Raw genomic sequence first — 22190 nt, 5'->3', positions numbered from 1 at the left:
GCCTCGCTCTTTGTCCCGGCTTTTGGTCACCGGTCCCAATATCTCCCTAGCTGGTTCGGTGTCAAATTTGTATTTGATTTACGCTCCCTGTGAAGGGCCTTGGGGCGTTCTACTGTGTTAAAGGTGCTGTATAAATGGGAGTTGTTCCCTGTTCCTCATTGCAGAGAAGGTACAGCCCAGGAAGCCACCCATCAAACCCAGGAGGAGCAAGAGGTCACAGTACAGCGAGAAGGGCACAGCAGAAATCGGCAACAACGAAGGGAGACGAAGGGAGGAATCATCAGCAGCGCCCAGCCCGTGCGAGCAGCGAGGTAATGGTTAATCCCCTCCGATAGGGAACACGCTGCCCCGGTGTCTGTAACTGGGGAGAGGTGGGTGAGAGGGTTAATCCCCACCGATAGGGAACAGGCTGCCCCGGTGTCTGTAACTGGGAGGAGGTGAGTGAGAGGGTTAGTCCCCTCCGATAGGGAACTGGCTGCCCGGTGTCTGTAACTGGAAGGGGGTGGGTGAGAGGGTTAATCCCCTCCGATAGGGAACAGGCTGCCCGGTGTCTGTAACTGGGAGGAGGTGAGTGAGAGGGTTGATCCCCTCCGATAGGGAACAGACTGCCCGGTGTCTGTAACTGGGAGGAGGTGAGTGAGAGGGTTGATCCCCTCCGATAGGGAACAGACTGCCCGGTGTCTGTAACTGGGAGGAGGTGGGTGAGAGGGTTAATCCCTACCGATAGGGAACAGGCTGCCCGGTGTCTGTAACTGGGGAGGAGGTGGGTGAGAGGGTTAATCCTCTCCGATAGGGAACAGGCTGCCCGGTGTCTATAACTGGGAGGAGGTGGGTGAGAGGGTTAATCCCCTCCGATAGGGAACAGGCTGCCCGGTGTCTGTAACTGGGAGGAGGTGAGTGAGAGGGTTGATCCCCTCCGATAGGGAACAGACTGCCCGGTGTCTGTAACTGGGAGGAGGTGGGTGAGAGGGTTAATCCCTACCGATAGGGAACAGGCTGCCCGGTGTCTGTAACTGGGGAGGAGGTGGGTGAGAGGGTTAATCCTCTCTGATAGGGAACAGGCTGCCCGGTGTCTATAACTGGGAGGAGGTGGGTGAGAGGGTTAATCCCCTCCGATAGGGAACAGGCTGCCTGGTGTCTGTAACTGGGAGGAGGTGGGTGAGAGGGTTAGTCCCTACCGATAGGGAACAGGCTGCCCGGTGTCTGTAACTGGGGAGGAGGTGGGTGAGAGGGTTAATCCCCTCCGAAAGGGAACACGCTGCCCGGTGTCTGTAACTGGGAGGAGGTGGGTGAGAGGGTTAATCCCCTCCGATAGGGAACAGGCTGCCTGGTGTCTGTAACTGGGAGGAGGTGGGTGAGAGGGTTAATCCCCTCCGATAGGGAACAGGCTGCCCGGTGTCTGTAACTGGGAGGAGGTGGGTGAGAGGGTTAATCCCCTCCGATAGGGAACAGGCTGCCCGGTGTCTGTAACTGGGGGGATGTGGGTGAGAGGGTTAATCCCCTCCGATAGGGAACACGCTGCCCGGTGTCTGTAACTGGGAGGAGGTGGGTGAGAGGGTTAATCCCCTCCGATAGGGAACAGGCTGCCCGGTGTCTGTAACTGGGGGGAGGTGGGTGAGAGGGTTAATCCCCACTGATAGGGAACAGGCTGCCCGGTGTCTGTAACTGGGGAGGAGGTGGGTGAGAGGGTTAATTCCCTCAAATAGGGAACAGGCTGCCCCGGTGTCTGTAACTGGGAGGAGGTGGGTGAGAGGGTTAATCCCCTCCGATAGGGAACAGACTGCCCGGTGTCTGTAACTGGGGAGAGGTGGGTGAGAGGGTTAATCCCCTCCGATAGGGAACTGGCTGCCCGGTGTCTGTAACTGGGAGGAGGTGGGTGAGAGGGTTAATCCCCACTGATAGGGAACAGGCTGCCCGGTGTCTGTAACTGGGGAGGAGGTGGGTGAGAGGGTTAATCCCCTCCGATAGGGAACAGGCTGCCCGGTGTCTGTAACTGGGAGGGGGTGGGTGAGAGGGTTAATCCCCACTGATAGGGAACAGGCTGCCCGGTGTCTGTAACTGGGAGGAGGTGGGTGAGAGGGTTAATTCCCTCAGATAGGGAACAGGCTGCCCCGGTGTCTGTAACTGGGAGGAGGTGGGTGAGAGGGTTAATCCCCTCCGATAGGGAACCGGCTGCCCAGTGTCTGTAACTGGGAGGGGGTGGGTGAGAGGGTTAATCCCCTCAGATAGGGAACAGGCTGCCCCGGTGTCTGTAACTGGGAGGGGGTGGGTGAGAGGGTTAATCCCCTCCGATAGGGAACAGGCTGCCTGGTGTCTGTAACTGGGAGGAGGTGAGTGAGAGGGTTAGTCCCCTCCGATAGGGAACTGGCTGCCCGGTGTCTGTAACTGGGAGGAGGTGGGTGAGAGGGTTAATCCCCTCCGATAGTGAACAGGCTGCCCGGTGTCTGTAACTGGGAGGAGGTGGGTGAGAGGGTTAATCCCCTCCGATAGGGAACTGGCTGCCCGGTGTCTGTAACTGGGAGGAGGTGGGTGAGAGGGTTAATTCCCTCAGATAGGGAACAGGCTGCCCGGTGTCTGTAACTGGGAGGAGGTGGGTGAGAGGGTTAATCCCCTCCGATAGGGAACCGGCTGCCCAGTGTCTGTAACTGGGGAGGAGGTGGGTGAGAGGGTTAATCCTTTCCGATAGGGAACAGGCTGCCCCGGTGTCTGTAACTGGGAGGAGGTGGGTGAGAGGGTTAATCTCCTCCGATAGGGAACCGTCTGCCCAGTGTCTGTAACTGGGGAGGAGGTGGGTGAGAGGGTTAATCCCCACCGATAGGGAACAGACTGCCTGGTGTCTGTAACTGGGAGGAGATGGGTGAGAGGGTTAATCCCCTCCGATAGGGAACAGACTGCCTGGTGTCTGTAACTGGGAGGAGGTGGGTGAGAGGGTTAATCCTCTCCGAAAGGGAACAGGCTGCCCGGTGTCCGTAACTGGGGAGAAGTGGTTGAGAGGGTTAATCCCCTCCGATGGGGAACAGGCTGCCCAGTGTCTGTAACTGGGAGGAGGTGGATGAGAGGGTTAATCCCCTCCGATAGGGAACAGGCTGCCCGGTGTCTGTAACTGGGAGGAGGTGGGTGAGAGGGTTAATCCCCTCCGATAGGGATCAGATTGCCCAGTGTCTGTAACTGGGAGGAGGTGGGTGAGAGGGTTAATCCCCTCCGATAGGGAACAGGCTGCACAGTGCCTGTAACTGGGAGGAGGTGGGTGAGAGGGTTAATCCCCTCCGATAGGGAACAGGCTGCCCAGCATCTCTAACTGGGAGGAGGTGGGTGAGAGGGTTAATCCCCTCCGATAGGGAACAGGCTGCCCAGTGTCTGTAACTGGGGAGGAGGTGGGTGAGAGGGTTAATCCCCTCTGATAGGGAACAGGCTGCCCAGTGTCTGTAACTGGGGGGAGGTGGGTGAGAGGGTTAATCCCCTCTGATAGGGAACAGGCTGCCCGGTGTCTGTAACTGGGGGGAGGTGGGTGAGAGGGTTAATCCCCTCCGATAGGGAACAGGCTGCCCGGTGTCTGTAACTGGGGAGGAGGTGGATGAGAGGGTTAATCCCCTCCGATAGGGAACCGGCTGCCCAGTGTCTGTAACTGGGGAGAGGTGGGTGAGAGGGTTAATCCCCTCCGATAGGGAACACGCTGCCCGGTGTCTGTAACTGGGAGGAGGTGGGTGAGAGGGTTAATCCCCTCCGATAGGGAACTGGCTGCCCGGTGTCTGTAACTGGGATGGGGTGGGTGAGAGGGTTAATCCCCTCCGATAAGGAACTGGCTGCCCGGTGTCTGTAACTGGGAGTAGGTGGGTGAGAGGGTTAATCCTCGCCGATAGGAAACAGGCTGCCCAGTGTCTGTAACTGGGAGGAGGTGGGTGAGAGGGTTAATCCCCTCCGATAGGGAACAGCCTGCCCGGTGTCTGTAACTGGGAGAGGTGGGTGAGAGGGTTAATCCCCTCCGATAGGGAACAGGCTGCCCAGTGTCTGTAACTGGGAGGAGGTGGGTGAGAGGGTTAATCCCCTCCGATAGGGAACAGGCTGCCCAGTGTCTGTAACTGGGAGGAGGTGGGTGAGAGGGTTAATCCCCTCCGATAGGGAACAGGCTGCCTGGTGTCTGTAACTGGGAGGAGGTGGGTGAGAGGGTTAATCCCCTCCGATAGGGAACAGGCTGCCCGGTGTCTGTAACTGGGGAGGAGGTGGGTGAGAGGGCTAATCCCCCTCCGATAGGGAACAGGCTGCCCAGTGTCTGTAACTGGGAGGAGGTGGGTGAGAGGGTTAATCCCCTCCGATAGTGAACAGGCTGCCCAGTGTCTGTAACTGGGAGGAGGTGGGTGAGAGGGTTAATCCCCTCCGATAGGGAACTGGCTGCCCAGTGTCTGTAACTGGGAGGAGGTGGGTGAGAGGGTTAATCCCCTCCGAAAGGGAACAGGCTGCCCGATGTCTGTAACTGGGAGGAGGTGGGTGAGAGGGTTAATCCCCTCCGATAGGGAACAGGCTGCCCAGTGTCTGTAACTGGGATGGGGTGGGTGAGAGGGTTAATCCCCTCCGATAGGGAACAGGCTGCCCGGTGTCTGTAACTGGGAGGAGGTGGGTGAGAGGGTTAATCCCCTCCGATAGGGAACTGGCTGCCCGGTGTCTGTAACTGTGGAGAGGTGGGTGAGAGGGTTAATCCCCCTCCGATAGGGAACAGATGCCCGGTGTCTCTAACTGGGAGGAGGTGGGTGAGAGGGTTAATCCCCTCCGATAGGGAACAGGCTGCCCGGTGTCTGTAACTGGGAGGAGGTGGGTGAGAGGGTTAATCCCCTCCAATAGGGAACAGGCTGCCCAGTGTCTGTAACTGGGAGGAGGTGGGTGAGAGGGTTAATCCCCTCCGATAGGGAACAGGCTGCCCGGTCTCTGTAACTGGGGAGGAGGTGGGTGAGAGGGTTAATTCCCTCAAATAGGGAACAGGCTGCCCCGGTGTCTGTAACTGGGAGGAGGTGGGTGAGAGGGTTAATCCCCTCCGATAGGGAACCGGCTGCCCAGTGTCTGTAACTGGGAGGGGGTGGGTGAGAGGGTTAATCCCCCTCCGATAGGGAACTGGCTGCCCGGTGTCTGTAACTGGGAGGAGGTGGGTGAGAGGGTTAATCCCCACTGATAGGGAACAGGCTGCCCGGTGTCTGTAACTGGGGAGGAGGTGGGTGAGAGGGTTAATTCCCTCAGATAGGGAACAGGCTGCCCCGGTGTCTGTAACTGGGAGGAGGTGGGTGAGAGGGTTAATCCCCTCCGATAGGGAACCGGCTGCCCAGTGTCTGTAACTGGGAGGAGGTGGGTGAGAAGGTTAATCCCCTCCGATAGGGAACAGGCTGCCTGGTGTCTGTAACTGGGAGGAGGTGAGTGAGAGGGTTAGTCCCCTCCGATAGGGAACTGGCTGCCCGGTGTCTGTAACTGGGAGGAGGTGGGTGAGAGGGTTAATCCCCTCCGATAGGGAACAGGCTGCCCCGGTGTCTGTAACCGGGAGGAGGTGGGTGAGAGGGTTAATCCCCTCCGATAGGGAACAGGCTGCCTGGTGTCTGTAACTGGGGAGGAGGTGGGTGAGAGGGTTAATCCCCTCCGATAGGGAACAGGCTGCCCGGTGTCTGTAACTGTGGAGAGGTGGGTGAGAGGGTGAATCTCCTCCGATAGGGAACTGGCTGCCCAGTGTCTGTAACTGGGGAGGAGGTGGGTGAGAGGGTTAATCCCCTTCGATAGGGAACAGGCTGCCCGGTGTCTGTAACTGGGAGGAGGTGGGTGAGAGGGTTAATCCCCTCCGATAGTGAACAGGCTGCCCGGTGTCTGTAACTGGGAGGAGGTGGGTGAGAGGGTTAATCCCCTCCGATAGGGAACTGGCTGCCCGGTGTCTGTAACTGGGAGGAGGTGGGTGAGAGGGTTAATTCCCTCAGATAGGGAACAGGCTGCCCGGTGTCTGTAACTGGGAGGAGGTGGGTGAGAGGGTTAATCCCCTCCGATAGGGAACCGGCTGCCCAGTGTCTGTAACTGGGGAGGAGGTGGGTGAGAGGGTTAATCCTTTCCGATAGGGAACAGGCTGCCCCGGTGTCTGTAACTGGGAGGAGGTGGGTGAGAGGGTTAATCTCCTCCGATAGGGAACCGTCTGCCCAGTGTCTGTAACTGGGGAGGAGGTGGGTGAGAGGGTTAATCCCCACCGATAGGGAACAGACTGCCTGGTGTCTGTAACTGGGAGGAGATGGGTGAGAGGGTTAATCCCCTCCGATAGGGAACAGACTGCCTGGTGTCTGTAACTGGGAGGAGGTGGGTGAGAGGGTTAATCCTCTCCGATAGGGAACAGGCTGCCCGGTGTCTGTAACTGGGGAGAAGTGGTTGAGAGGGTTAATCCCCTCCGATAGGGAACAGGCTGCCCAGCGTCTGTAACTGGGGAGGAGGTGGATGAGAGGGTTAATCCCCTCCGATAGGCAACAGGCTGCCCGGTGTCTGTAACTGGGAGGAGGTGGGTGAGAGGGTTAATCCCCTCCGATAGGGATCAGACTGCCCAGTGTCTAACTGGGAGGAGGTGGGTGAGAGGGTTAATCCCCTCCGATAGGGAACAGGCTGCACAGTGTCTGTAACTGGGAGGAGGTGGGTGAGAGGGTTAATCCCCTCCGATAGGGAACAGGCTGCCCAGTATCTCTAACTGGGAGGAGGTGGGTGAGAGGGTTAATCCCCTCCGATAGGGAACAGGCTGCCCAGTGTCTGTAACTGGGGAGGAGGTGGGTGAGAGGGTTAATCCCCTCTGATAGGGAACAGGCTGCCCAGTGTCTGTAACTGGGGGGAGGTGGGTGAGAGGGTTAATCCCCTCTGATAGGGAACAGGCTGCCCGGTGTCTGCAACTGGGGGGAGGTGGGTGAGAGGGTTAATCCCCTCCGATAGGGAACAGGCTGCCCGGTGTCTGTAACTGGGGAGGAGGTGGGTGAGAGGGTTAATCCCCTCCGATAGGGAACCGGCTGCCCAGTGTCTGTAACTGGGGAGAGGTGGGTGAGAGGGTTAATCCCCTCCGATAGGGAACACGCTGCCCGGTGTCTGTAACTGGGAGGAGGTGGGTGAGAGGGTTAATCCCCTCCGATAGGGAACTGGCTGCCCGGTGTCTGTAACTGGGAGTAGGTGGGTGAGAGGGTTAATCCTCTCCGATAGGAAACAGGCTGCTCAGTGTCTGTAACTGGGAGGAGGTGGGTGAGAGGGTTAATCCCCTCCGATAGGGAACAGCCTGCCCGGTGTCTGTAACTGGGAGAGGTGGGTGAGAGGGTTAATCCCCTCCGATAGGGAACAGGCTGCCCAGTGTCTGTAACTGGGAGGAGGTGGGTGTGAGGGTTAATCCCCTCCGATAGGGAACAGGCTGCCCAGTGTCTGTAACTGGGAGGAGGTGGGTGAGAGGGTTAATCCCCTCCGATAGGGAACAGGCTGCCTGGTGTCTGTTACTGGGAGGAGGTGGGTGAGAGGGTTAATCCCCTCCGATAGGGAACAGGCTGCCCGGTGTCTGTAACTGGGGAGGAGGTGGGTGAGAGGGCTAATCCCCCTCCGATAGGGAACAGGCTGCCCAGTGTCTGTAACTGGGAGGAGGTGGGTGAGAGGGTTAATCCCCTCCGATAGTGAACAGGCTGCCCAGTGTCTGTAACTGGGAGGAGGTGGGTGAGAGGGTTAATCCCCTCCGATAGGGAACTGGCTGCCCAGTGTCTGTAACTGGGAGGAGGTGGGTGAGAGGGTTAATCCCCTCCGAAAGGGAACAGGCTGCCCGATGTCTGTAACTGGGAGGAGGTGGGTGAGAGGGTTAATCCCCTCCGATAGGGAACAGGCTGCCCAGTGTCTGTAACTGGGATGGGGTGGGTGAGAGGGTTAATCCCCTCCGATAGGGAACAGGCTGCCTGGTGTCTGTAACTGGGAGGGGGTGGGTGAGAGGGTTAATCCCCTCCGATAGGGAACTGGCTGCCCAGTGTCTGTAACTGGGAGGAGGTGGGTGAGAGGGTTAATCCCCTCCGAAAGGGAACAGGCTGCCCGATGTCTGTAAGTGGGAGGAGGTGGGTGAGAGGGTTAATCCCCTCCGATAGGGAACAGGCTGCCCGATGTCTGTAACTGGGAGGAGGTGGGTGAGAGGGTTAATCCCCTCCGATAGGGAACAGGCTGCCCGATGTCTGTAACTGGGAGGAGGTGGGTGAGAGGATTAATCCCCTCCGATAGGGAACAGGCTGCCCGATGTCTGTAACTGGGAGGAGGTGGGTGAGAGGGTTAATCCCCTCCGATAGGGAACAGGCTGCCCGATGTCTGTAACTGGGAGGAGGTGGGTGAGAGGGTTAATCCCCTCCGATAGGGAACAGGCTGCCCGATGTCTGTAACTGGGAGGAGGTGGGTGAGAGGGTTAATCCCCTCCGATAGGGAACAGGCTGCCCGATGTCTGTAACTGGGAGGAGGTGGGTGAGAGGGTTAATCCCCTCCGATAGGGAACAGGCTGCCCGGTGTCTGTAACTGGGAGGAGGTGGGTGAGAGGGTTAATCCCCTCCGATAGGGAACAGACTGCCCGGTGTCTGTGACTGGGAGGAGGTGGGTGAGAGGGTTAATCCCCTCCGATAGGGAACAGGCTGCCCAGTGTCTGTAACTGAGAGGAGGTGGGTGAGAGGGTTAATCCCCTCCGATAGGGAACAGGCTGCCCGGTGTCTGTAACTGGGAGGAGGTGGGTGAGAGGGTTAATCCCCTCCGATAGGGACAGGCTGCCCGGTGTCTGTAACTGTGAGGAAGTATCTCCTCCTTTGAGAGTAAATGATTAAATGAAGGAATTGTAAATTTGAGTCTGGGAATCGGATTATTTTTTCAGGCGGCGAGGGTGACAGCCTGGCGGAGATCCAGAGGTCCTCGTCGCTGAGGGTTCCCCACAGGCTTGTGAAAGACAAACTTGGCGGAAAATTCACCTCCTTCGATGGGCGTCTGGCCGCCGCAATGGGTGAGTCTGCTGGGTTAATCGGACAGGCCCAGCCAAAGTCGAATAGGTCGCCGATGCTCAGCACATGCTGGGGCTTTCACAGGCTGAGGTACCGGAGAGGGCTGTAGGAATATAGAGGGAAACAGACAGTGAGAGAGAGCGAGAGAGCGAGAGAGAGAGAGAGTGACAGAGAGAGAAAGAGAGACAGAGATACACAGAGAGAGAGAGACAGAGAGGGAGGGAGAGACAGAGACAGAGAGAAAGACAGAGTGAGAGTGAGAGACAGTGTGAGAGAGACAGAGAGAGAGAGAGACAGAGAGAGAGACAGAGAGACAGAGAGAGAGAGAGACAGAGAGAGAGACAGACAGAGCGCGAGAGAGAGACACACAGTGAGAGGAAGAGAGAGAGAGGGACATAGAGAGAGAGAGAGAGAGAGAGACAGAGAGACAGAGAGAGAGAGAGACAGAGAGAGAGAGACAGAGAGAGAGAGAGAGAGAGAGAGAGACAGAGGGAGGAAGAGACAGAGAGAGAGACAGAGAGGAGACAGAGGGAGAGAGAGAGACAGAGAGAGAGAGACAGAGAGAGAGAGAGTCAGAGAGAGAGAGACAGAGGGAGGGAGAGACAGAGAGAGAGACAGAGAGAGAGACAGAGGGAGAGAGAGACAGAGAGAGAGAGAGCGACAGAGAGAGAGAGAGAGTGACAGAGAGAGAGAGACAGGGAGCAAGAGAGACAGAGAGAGAGAGAGAGAGCCTAAAATGCGAAAAATTCAACAAGACAAGAAACATATATTTTGACAAGCTCAGCCTGACAACCCCAGATTTCCAAGAATTGGACGACCTGTCAAAATTAAGAATAGTCCTGGGGGAGGGAGACAGACCATATCTTGGTGCCCAATATGTAACAACATGTCACAACCTGAGGAACAGTGAGTGACTAACGAGCACACCCATAGCATATATACTCTAAAAATGTTTAAATCAATACCGAATGTACCCAACGACTGTTTTAAATTAATACTGAATGCACCCAACGAGGGTCAACGACTGTTTAAATTAATACTGTCTGTACCCAACGAGGGTCAAAAACGTTTGACACCTACAGAATGTTGGAAACCTGTACTTTTTGTTATGTAAGCTTTGGCAATATGGTTCCCTGTAAACTTTCATGCCAATAAAGCATTTGAATTTGAATTTGAATTTGAATTTGATTGACAGAGAGAGAGATAGAGAGACAGAGAGGGAGAGCGAGAGAGACAGAGAGAGAGAGACAGAGAGAGACAGAGAGAGAGAGACAGAGGGAGGAAGAGACAGAGAGAGAGAGAGAGAAAGAGACAGAGAGAGAGACAGAGAGAGAAAGACAGAGAGAGAGAGAGAGACATAAAGAGAGAGAGAGAGAGAGACAGAGAGAGAGAGAGAGACAGAGAGAGAGAGAGACAGAGAGACAGAGAGAGAGAACGAGACAGAGAGAGAGAGAGACAGAGAGAGAGAGAGACAGAGAGACAGAGAGAGGTTGTGTTTGGTGAGCTTGACATCCTCTTCCTCTTCCGTGGGAATTCCCGGTGTCTGGGATAATTGATCGATTATTGCCAATAATCCAGGCTGTGTGGTCCAGCCCCTGATAAGCACTGCCCGTGAGGAGCGGGGCTACCGGAACTGGCCAGCGGAACAGGACCTGTGGACTGAGATCCAAGGTGTGAGGGTGCGTTGCACCATCAGTTGCACCACAGGGACATGGTGTGACGCACCGTCAGTTGCATCACAGGGGCGTGGTGTGATGCAGGGCTCGCCCATCTCACCGACACTCTTTAATATTTACATAAATGAATTGGCAAAACTACTTGAACAATCTACAGCACCCGGCCTCACCCTATATGAATCCAAGGTTAAATTCCTCCTCTATGCAGATGACCTGGTTCTGCTGTCACCAACTAAGGAGGGTCTACAGCAGAACCTGGATCTGCTAGAGTCGTTCTGTCAGACCTGGGCCCTGACAATAAACCCCCAAAAAACCAAAGTCCTTGTGTTCCAGCAAAGATCCAGACATCAGGGACCCAGAATAAATTTCACACTAGGAACAACTAAAATTGAACAAACCACTAACTACACATACTTGGGCTTAAAAATCAGTTCTGCGGGAAATTTTCATCTGGCTGTGAATGAACTGAAAGAGAAAGCAAGAAGGGCTTTCTATGCCATTAAAAAATCAATCCAAATAGAAATTCCAATTAGCATTTGGCTCAAAATTTTTAAATCAGTAATTGAACCAATTGCACTCTATGGCAGTGAGTTGTGGGGACCACTAACACAACAAGAATTCGCAAAATGGGACAAACACCCCATTGAGATCCTACATGCAGAATTCTGTAAAAGTATCGTCCGGACCCAAAGGAAAACCGTAAACAATGCATGCAGGGCAGAACTAGGCCAATATCCATTAATAATTAACTATCCAAAAAAGAGCCACCAAATTTTGGAATCACCTAAAAATGAGCAACCCCCACTGCTATCATTACGAAGCCCTGAAATGCCAAGAGAGGACCATAAAGAAGAATACCCTCAGTCAACTAGTCCTGGGACTCAGTGAAGTAACTACTAACACTACTAACAATAACCAGCCCCAGGACAGTGACATCGTGGCACAGAGAACTCGACCCAACACAATTGTCACTAAGCAAAAGGAAAAATATCTGTCATATTGGGCAGAAACAACAAAACCCAAAACAAACTCAATTGCTACTTGGCCCTAAACAGACAATACAACATGGCTGATTACCTGACCATGGTAAAGGATAGCAAACTTAGAAAAACCTTGACAATGTACAGACTTAGTGAACATAGCCTGGCCATCGAAAAAGGCAGACACAGACAGACCCGGCTACCAAGAGAGGACAGGATATGCTCTCACTGCAGTCAGGGAGTGGTGGAGACAGAGATGCACTTCCTCACAGCTTGTGGAAAATATCAGGGCATAAGGGAGAATTTCTACCAAAAATTCTCACAAATAAGCCCGGAATTCAGAAATTTGAATGACGACCAAAAACTCCCATACCTACTAGGGGAAGAGAGAAATTGTGTAACCTTAGCGGCACACTATGTTACAGCTTGCCATAAACAGAGGGACAACCATTAAATCTAAAAAAAAGAGTATATACAAATTATATGAATGTATGTTTATGCACTCAGGGATATATCTGTTTATACACTGTATGGATAGATCTGTATTTTTGTGTTCAACCATAAATGTTTTTCGATGCTTTGGCAACATAAGATGTAACTTGTCATGCCAATAAAGCGATTTGAATTGAAATTGAATTGAATTGAAGTCTAATCTCTGACCCTCTCCTTCTCTCGCTCCTTCCCCCTCAGAAGATGAGGTGACCCGCAGGCAAAACAGGCCACCGCTCCGGCAGAAACCGGCAACCCTGGCCAAGCAAGAGAGTTCTGGCAAGCAGGAATCATCTATCACACCCCAACCACCAGGTGAGCAGGGAGACACGGGATAGATACAGAGTAAAGCTCCCTCTACACTGTCCCATCAAACACTCCCAGGGCAGGTACAACACGGGTTAGATACAGAGTAAAGCTCCCTCTACACTGTCCCATCAAACACTCCCAGGGCAGGTACAGCACGGCTTAGATACAGAGTAAAGCTCCCTCTACACTGTCCCATCAAACACTCCCAGGGCAAGTACAGCAAGGGTTAGATACAGAGTAAAGCTCCCTCTGCACTGTCCCATCAAACACTCCCAGGGCAGGTACAGCACGGGTTAGATACAGAGTAAAGCTCCCTCTACACTGACCCCATCAAACACTCCCAGGGCAGGTACAGCATGGGTTAGGTACAGAGTAAAGCTTCCTCTACACTGTCCCATCAAACACTCCCAGGACAGGTACAGCACGGGTTAGATACAGAGTAAAGCTCCCTCTACACTGTCCCCATCAAACACTCCCAGGGCACGTACAGCATGGGTTAGATACAGAGTAAAGCTCCCTCTACACTGTTCCATCAAACACTCCCAGGGCAGATACAGCACGGGGTTAGATACAGAGTAAAGTTCCCTCTACACTGTCCCATCAAACACTCCCAGGGTAGGTACAGCACGGGTTAGATACAGAGTAAAGCTCCCTCTACACTGTCCCATCAAACACTCCCAGGGCAAGTACAGCATGGGTTAGATACAGAGTAAAGCTCCCTCTACACTGTCCCCATCAAACACTCCCAGGGCAGGTACAGCATGGGTTAGGTACAGAGTAAAGCTCCCTCTACACTGTCCCATCAAACACTCCCAGGACAGGTACAGCACGGGATAGATACAGAGTAAAGCTCCCTCTACACTGTCCCATCAAACACTCCCAGGGCAGATACAGCACGGGGTTAGATACAGAGTAAAGCTCCCTCTACACTGTCCCATCAAACACTCCCAGGGCAGGAACAGCACGGGATAGATACAGAGTAAAGTTCCCTCTACACTGTCCCATCCAACACTCCCAGGGCAGGTACAGCACGGGTTAGATACAGAGTAAAGCTCCCTCTACACTGTCCCATCAAACACTCCCAGGGCAGGAACAGCATGGGTTAGATACAGAGTAAAGCTCCCTCTACACTGTCCCATCAAACACTCCCAGGGCAGGAACAGCACGGGTTAGATACAGAGTAAAGCTCCCTCTACACTGTCCCATCAAACACTCCCAGGGCAGCTACAGCACGGGTTAGATACAGAGTAAAGCTCCCTCTACACTGTCCCATCAATCATACCCAGGGCAGGTACAGCACGGGTTAGATACAGAGTAAAGCTCCCTCTACACTGTCCCATCAAACACTCCCAGGGCAGGTACAGCACGGGTTAGATACAGAGTAAAGCTCCCTCTACACTGTCCCATCAAACACTCCCAGGGCAGGAACAGCACGGGTTAGATACAGAGTAAAGCTCCCTCTACACTGTCCCATCAAACACTCCCAGGGCAGGTACAGCACGGGTTAGATACAGAGTGCTAGCACTGTTGGGGGGGGTTTAAACTAACTTGGCAGGGGGATGGGATACAGAGGGGAGCTGAAATAGGGGGGGATGTGCTGCCAATTATAGAGAAAAAAACAAGTCAGCTTGGTAGACAGGGCAAATATATAAGGGCAAGGCTGGATGGCATCTATTTTAATGCAAGGAGTCTTGCAAATAAGGTGGATGAACTGAAGGTGTTGATAAACACATGGGAGTATGATATTGTTGCTATCACGGAGACATGGTTGAGGGAAGGGCAAGATTGGCAGCTCAATATTCCGGGGTACAGAATCTTCAGGTGAGACAGAGGGGAAGGTATAAGAGGAGGGGGTGTCGCAATATTAATTAAGGAGTCAATTACTGCAGTAAGGAGGGATGATATATTAGCAGGGTCCTCTAATGAGGCCATATGGGTGGAGCTTAAAAACAAAAAGGGGGCAAGCACTTTGCTGGGAGTGTACTATAGGCCTCCAAACAGTCAGGGGGAGATAGAGGAACAGATATGTAGGCAAATCTCAGAGAAATGTGCAAATAATAGGGTAATAATAATGAGGGATTTCAACTTCCCCAATATTAACTGGGATAGTCAGGAGTGTGAAAGGCTCAGAGGGTGTAGAATTCTTAAAGTGCATCCAGGAGAGCTTTTTGAGCCAGCATGTAGAAAGTCCTACAAGAGAGGGGGCGGTACTGGACCTAATTCTAGGGAATGTGGCCGGCCAAGTGGAAAAAGTGCTAGTAGGTGAGCACTTTGGTGATAGTGACCATAATATGGTAAGATTTAAGGTGGTCATGGAAAAGGACAGGGATGGGCCGGAAATAAAGGTTCTAAATTGGGGGAAGGCCGATTTTAATAGGATAAGGCAGGATCTGGCCAAAATGGACTGGGATCAGCTACTTGTAGGAAAATCCGCATTGGAGCAATGGGAGGCTTTCAGAAGGGAGATTGAGATCATACAATGGCAACATGTTCCCGTAAAGGTCAAGGGTGGTTCCAAAAACCACAGGGAACCTTGGATGTCAGGGGATATACGAGAATGGATTAGGAAAAAAAGGAGGGCTTTTGGTAGATACAAAAGGCTAAAGACGGAGGAAGCCCTAGAGGAGTACAAAAAGTGCAGGGGGATACTTAAAAAAGAAATTAGGAGATCAAGGAGGGGCCATGAAATAACACTGGCGAGCAAAATAAAGGAAAATCCGAAGATGTTTTATAAGTATATTAAGGGTAAGAGGATAACTAGGGAAAAAATAGGGCCCATTAGGGACAAAAGTGGCAATCTGTGTGTGGAGCCGGAAGATGTAGGAGGGGTTCTAAATGAATTTTTTGCATCTGTTTTCACTATGGAGAAGGACGATGTAGACATAGAAATAGGGCGGGGGGACTGTGATATGCTCGAACATATTAACATCGAGAGGGAGGAGGTATTGGCGGTTTTAGCTGGCCTAAAAATGGATAAATCCCCAGGCCCGGATGAAATGTATCCCAGGCTGCTGTGTGAGGCAAAGGAGGAGATTGCGGGGGCTCTAACACATATATTCAGGACCTCTCTGGCCACAGGGGATGTGCCAGAGGACTGGAGAACCGCTAATGTAGTACCATTATTCAAGAAGGGTAGTAGGGAAGAACCGGGGAACTACAGGCCAGTGAGCCTAACATCAGTGGTAGGAAAATTATTGGAAAAAATCCTGAGGGACAAAATTTGTCTCCACTTGGAGAGGCAAGGATTAATCAGGGATAGTCAACATGGCTTTGTCAAGGGAAGATCATGTCTGACTAATTTGATTGAATTTTTTGAGGGGGTGACTAGGTGTGTGGATGAGGGTAACGCAGTGGATGTGGTATACATGGATTTCAGTAAGGCCTTTGATAAGGTCCCGCACAGGAGACTGGTCAAGAAGGTAAGAGCCCATGGAATCCAGGGTGCCTTGGCACATTGGATACAAAACTGGCTTAGTGGCAGAAGGCAGAGGGTGATGGTCGAAGGTTGTTTTTGTGACTGGAAGCCTGTGGCCAGTGGGGTACCACAGGGATCGGTGCTGGGTCCCTTGCTGTTTGTGGTCTACATTAATGACTTGGATATGAATGTAAAGGGTATGATCAGTAAGTTCGCGGATGATACAAAAATTGGTAGGGTGGTAAATAGCGAGGAGGGTAGCCTCAGTCCGCAGGACGATATAGATGGGTTGGTCAGATGGGCGGAACAGTGGCAAATGGAATTTAACCCGGAAAAGTGCGAGGTGATGCACTTTGGGGGGACTAACAAGGCAAAGGAATACACAATGAATGGAAAGACCCTAGGCAAGACGGAGGGTCAGAGGGATCTGGGTGTGCAAGTACACAGATCCCTGAAGGCGGCGGAACAGGTGGATAAGGTGGTAAAAAAGGCATATGGGATACTTGCCTTCATTAGCCGAGGCATTGAATATAAGAGCAAGGAGGTTATGATGGAGCTGTATAAAACACTGGTTAGGCCACAGCTGGAGTACTGTGTGCAGTTCTGGTCGCCACACTACAGGAAGGATGTGATCGCGTTAGAGAGGGTGCAGAGGAGGTTCACCAGGATGTTACCAGGGCTGAGGGGGGACATGATTGAGGTGTACAAAATTATGAGGGGCATAGATAGGATGGATGCTGAGGAGCTTTTTCCCTTAGTAGAAGGGTCAATAACAAGGGGGCATAGATTCAAGGTAAAGGGCGGGAGGTTTAGAGGGGATTTGAGAAAGAACTTTTTCACCCAGAGGGTGGTTGGAGTCTGGAACTCACTGCCTGAAAGGGTTGTGGAGGCAGAAACCCTCACAACATTTAAGAAGCATTTGGATGTGCACTTGAAATGCCATAGCATACAAGACTACGGGCCAAATGCTGGAATATGGGATTAGATAAGGCAGGGCTTGATGGCCGGCGTGGACACGATGGGCCGAAGGGCCTCTATCCGTGCTGTATTACTCTATGACTCTATGACTCTATGAGAGTAAAGCTCCCTCTACACTGTCCCATCAAACACTCCCAGGGCAGGTACAGCACGGGATAGATACAGAGTAAAGCTCCCTCTACACTGACCCCATCAAACACTCCCAGGGCAGGTACAGCATGGGTTAGGTACAGAGTAAAGCTCCCTCTACACTGTCCCATCAAACACTCCCAGGACAGGTACAGCACGGGTTAGATACAGAGTAAAGCTCCCTCTACACTGTCCCCATCAAACACTCCCAGGGCAGGTACAGCATGGGTTAGATACAGAGTAAAGCTCCCTCTACACTGTCCCATCAAACACTCCCAGGGCAGGTACAGCACGGGATAGATACAGAGTAAAGCTCCCTCTACACTGACCCCATCAAACACTCCCAGGGCAGGTACAGCATGGGTTAGGTACAGAGTAAAGCTCCCTCTACACTGTCCCATCAAACAATCCCAGGACAGGTACAGCACCGGTTAGATACAGAGTAAAGCTCCCTCTACACTGTCCCCATCAAACACTCCCAGGGCAGGTACAGCATGGGTTAGATACAGAGTAAAGCTCCCTCTACACTGTCCCATCAAACATTCCCAGGACAGGTACAGCATGGGTTAGATACAGAGTAAAGCTCCCTCTACACTGTCCCATCAAACATTCCCAGGACAGGTACAGCACGGGATAGATACAGAGTAAAGCTCCCTCTACACTGTCCCATCAAACATACCCAGGGCGGGTACAGCACGGGTTAGATACAGAGTAAAGCTCCCTCTACACTGTCCCATCAAACACTCCCAGGGCAGGTACAGCACGGGTTAGATACAGAGTAAAGCTCCCTCTACACTGTCCCATCAAACACTCCCAGGGCAGGAACAGCATGGGTTAGATACAGAGTAAAGCTCCCTCTACACTGTCCCATCAAACACTCCCAGGGCAGGTACAGCACGGGTTAGATACAGAGTAAAGCTCCCTCTACACTGTCCCATCAAACACACCCAGGGCAGATACAGCACGGGTTAGATACAGAGTAAAGCTCCCTCTACACTGTCCCATCAAACACTCCCAGGGCAAGTACAGCACGGGTTAGATACAGAGTGTTAGCACTGTTGGGGGGGGTTTAAACTAACTTGGCAGGGGGATGGGATACAGAGGGGAGCTGAAATAGGGGGGGATGTGCTGCCAATTATAGAGAAAAAAACAAGTCAGCTTGGTAGACAGGGCAAATATATAAGGGCAAGGCTGGATGGCATCTATTTTAATGCAAGGAGTCTTGCAAATAAGGTGGATGAACTGAAGGTGTTGATAAACACATGGGAGTATGATATTGTTGCTATCACGGAGACATGGTTGAGGGAAGGGCAAGATTGGCAGCTCAATATTCCGGGGTACAGAATCTTCAGGTGAGACAGAGGGGAAGGTATAAGAGGAGGGGGTGTCGCAATATTAATTAAGGAGTCAATTACTGCAGTAAGGAGGGATGATATATTAGCAGGGTCCTCTAATGAGGCCATATGGGTGGAGCTTAAAAACAAAAAGGGGGCAAGCACTTTGCTGGGAGTGTACTATAGGCCTCCAAACAGTCAGGGGGAGATAGAGGAACAGATATGTAGGCAAATCTCAGAGAAATGTGCAAATAATAGGGTAATAATAATGAGGGATTTCAACTTCCCCAATATTAACTGGGATAGTCAGAGTGTGAAAGGCTCAGAGGGTGTAGAATTCTTAAAGTGCATCCAGGAGAGCTTTTTGAGCCAGCATGTAGAAAGTCCTACAAGAGAGGGGGCGGTACTGGACCTAATTCTAGGGAATGTGGCCGGCCAAGTGGAAAAAGTGCTAGTAGGTGAGCACTTTGGTGATAGTGACCATAATATGGTAAGATTTAAGGTGGTCATGGAAAAGGACAGGGATGGGCCGGAAATAAAGGTTCTAAATTGGGGGAAGGCCGATTTTAATAGGATAAGGCAGGATCTGGCCAAAATGGACTGGGATCAGCTACTTGTAGGAAAATCCGCATTGGAGCAATGGGAGGCTTTCAGAAGGGAGATTGAGATCATACAATGGCAACATGTTCCCGTAAAGGTCAAGGGTGGTTCCAAAAACCACAGGGAACCTTGGATGTCAGGGGATATACGAGAATGGATTAGGAAAAAAAGGAGGGCTTTTGGTAGATACAAAAGGCTAAAGACGGAGGAAGCCCTAGAGGAGTACAAAAAGTGCAGGGGGATACTTAAAAAAGAAATTAGGAGATCAAGGAGGGGCCATGAAATAACACTGGCGAGCAAAATAAAGGAAAATCCGAAGATGTTTTATAAGTATATTAAGGGTAAGAGGATAACTAGGGAAAAAATAGGGCCCATTAGGGACAAAAGTGGCAATCTGTGTGTGGAGCCGGAAGATGTAGGAGGGGTTCTAAATGAAATTTTTGCATCTGTTTTCACTATGGAGAAGGACGATGTAGACATAGAAATAGGGCGGGGGGACTGTGATATGCTCGAACATATTAACATCGAGAGGGAGGAGGTATTGGCGGTTTTAGCTGGCCTAAAAATGGATAAATCCCCAGGCCCGGATGAAATGTATCCCAGGCTGCTGTGTGAGGCAAAGGAGGAGATTGCGGGGGCTCTAACACATATATTCAGGACCTCTCTGGCCACAGGGGATGTGCCAGAGGACTGGAGAACCGCTAATGTAGTACCATTATTCAAGAAGGGTAGTAGGGAAGAACCGGGGAACTACAGGCCAGTGAGCCTAACATCAGTGGTAGGAAAATTATTGGAAAAAATCCTGAGGGACAAAATTTGTCTCCACTTGGAGAGGCAAGGATTAATCAGGGATAGTCAACATGGCTTTGTCAAGGGAAGATCATGTCTGACTAATTTGATTGAATTTTTTGAGGGGGTGACTAGGTGTGTGGATGAGGGTAACGCAGTGGATGTGGTATACATGGATTTCAGTAAGGCCTTCGATAAAGTCCCGCACAGGAGACTGGTCAAGAAGGTAAGAGCCCATGGAATCCAGGGTGCCTTGGCACATTGGATAAAAAACTGGCTTAGTGGCAGAAGGCAGAGGGTGCTGGTCGAAGGTTGTTTTTGTGACTGGAAGCCTGTGGCCAGTGGGGTACCACAGGGATCGGTGCTGGGTCCCTTGCTGTTTGTGGTCTACATTAATGACTTGGATATGAATGTAAAGGGTATGATCAGTAAGTTCGCGGATGATACAAAAATTGGTAGGGTGGTAAATAGCGAGGAGGGTAGCCTCAGTCCGCAGGACGATATAGATGGGTTGGTCAGATGGGCGGAACAGTGGCAAATGGAATTTAACCCGGAAAAGTGCGAGGTGATGCACTTTGGGGGGACTAACAAGGCAAAGGAATACACAATGAATGGAAAGACCCTAGGCAAGACGGAGGGTCAGAGGGATCTGGGTGTGCAAGTACACAGATCCCTGAAGGCGGCGGAACAGGTGGATAAGGTGGTAAAAAAGGCATATGGGATACTTGCCTTCATTAGCCGAGGCATTGAATATAAGAGCAAGGAGGTTATGATGGAGCTGTATAAAACACTGGTTAGGCCACAGCTGGAATATTGTGTGCAGTTCTGGTCGCCACACTACAGGAAGGATGTGATCGCGTTAGAGAGGGTGCAGAGGAGGTTCACCAGGATGTTACCAGGGCTGGAGCGCTTCAGCTATGAAGAGAGACTGGGCAGATTGGGTTTGTTTTCCTTGGAGCTGAGGAGGCTGAGGGGGGACATGATTGAGGTGTACAAAATTATGAGGGGCATAGATAGGATGGATGCTGAGGAGCTTTTTCCCTTAGTAGAGGGGTCAATAACTAGGGGGCATAGATTCAAGGTAAAGGGCGGGAGGTTTAGAGGGGATTTGAGAAAGAACTTTTTCACCCAGAGGGTGGTTGGAGTCTGGAACTCACTGCCTGAAAGGGTTGTGGAGGCAGAAACCCTCACAACATTTAAGAAGCATTTGGATGTGCACTTGAAATGCCATAGCATACAAGGCTACGGGCCAAATGCTGGAATATGGGATTAGATTAGACAGGGCTTGATGGCCGGCGCGGACACGATGGGCCGAAGGGCTTCTATCCGTGCTGTATTACTCTATGACTCTATGACTCCCAGGGCAGGTACAGCATGGGTTAGATACAGAGTAAAGCTCCCTCTGCACTGTCCCATCAAACACTCCCAGGACAGGTACAGCACGGGATAGATACAAAGTAAAGCTCCCTCTACACTGTCCCATCAAACACTCCCAGGGCAGATACAGCACGGGGTTAGATACAGAGTAAAGTTCCCTCTACACTGTCCCATCAAACACTCCCAGGGCAGGTGCAGCACGGGTTAGATACAGAGTAAAGCTCCCTCTACCCTGTCCCATCAAACACTCCCAGGGCAGGAACAGCACGGGTTAGATACAGAGTAAAGCTCCCTCTACACTGTCCCATCAAACATACCCAGGGCAGGTGCAGCACGGGTTAGATACAGAGTAAAGCTCCCTCTACACTGTCCCATCAAACACTCCCAGGGCGGGTACAGCACGGGTTAGATACAGAGTAAAGCTCCCTCTACACTGTCCCATCAAATACTCCCAGGGCAGGAACAGCACGGGTTAGATACAGAGTAAAGCTCCCTCTACACTGTCCCATCAAACACTCCCAGGGCAGGTACAGCACGGGTTAGATACAGAGTAAAGCTCCCTCTACACTGTCCCATCAAACACTCCCAGGGCAGGTACAGCATGGGTTAGATACAGAGTAAAGCTCCCTCTACACTGTCCCCATCAAACACTCCCAGGACAGGTACAGCACGGGATAGATACAAAGTAAAGCTCCCTCTACACTGTCCCATCAAACACTCCCAGGGCAGATACAGCACGGGGCTAGATACAGAGTAAAGTTCCCTCTACACTGTCCCATCCAACACTCCCAGGGCAGGCACAGCACGGGTTAGATACAGAGTAAAGCTCCCTCTACACTGTCCCATCCAACACTCCCAGGGCAGGTACAGCACGGGTTAGATACAGAGTAAAGCTCCCTCTACACTGTCCCATCAAACACTCCCAGGGCAGGTGCAGCACGGGTTAGATACAGAGCAAAGCTCCCTCTACACTGTCCCATCAAACACTCCCAGGGCAGGTACAGCATGGGTTAGATACAGAGTAAAGCTCCCTCTGCACTGTCCCATCAAACACTCCCAGGGCCGGTACAGCACGGGTTAGATACAGAGTAAAGCTCCCTCTACACTGTCCCATCAAACACTCCCAGGGC

At 52.1% G+C, this 22190-nt stretch overlaps 1 protein-coding gene across 1 annotated transcript in view; it reads left to right on the top strand.

The window, feature by feature from the left end:
- LOC147118212 (uncharacterized) overlaps positions 1 to 22190 on the top strand; it is a 58843-nt gene that overhangs the window by 17119 nt on the left and 19534 nt on the right. The window contains exons 5-7 of the mRNA XM_085984304.1: positions 165 to 311; positions 8861 to 8986; positions 12331 to 12444. Of these exons, the coding sequence (XP_085840430.1) occupies positions 165 to 311; positions 8861 to 8986; positions 12331 to 12444 (387 nt within the window). The remainder of the gene's footprint in view (positions 1 to 164; positions 312 to 8860; positions 8987 to 12330; positions 12445 to 22190) is intronic.

This window comes from Somniosus microcephalus, chromosome 4 (assembly GCF_052327205.1).
Source record: "Somniosus microcephalus isolate GS21.2 chromosome 4, FLI_Smic_1.0, whole genome shotgun sequence".
Classification (NCBI taxonomy): Eukaryota; Metazoa; Chordata; class Chondrichthyes; order Squaliformes; family Somniosidae; genus Somniosus; species Somniosus microcephalus.
Note: the sequence above shows the minus strand (reverse complement) of the source record. Positions and strands in the feature narration are given on the sequence as shown.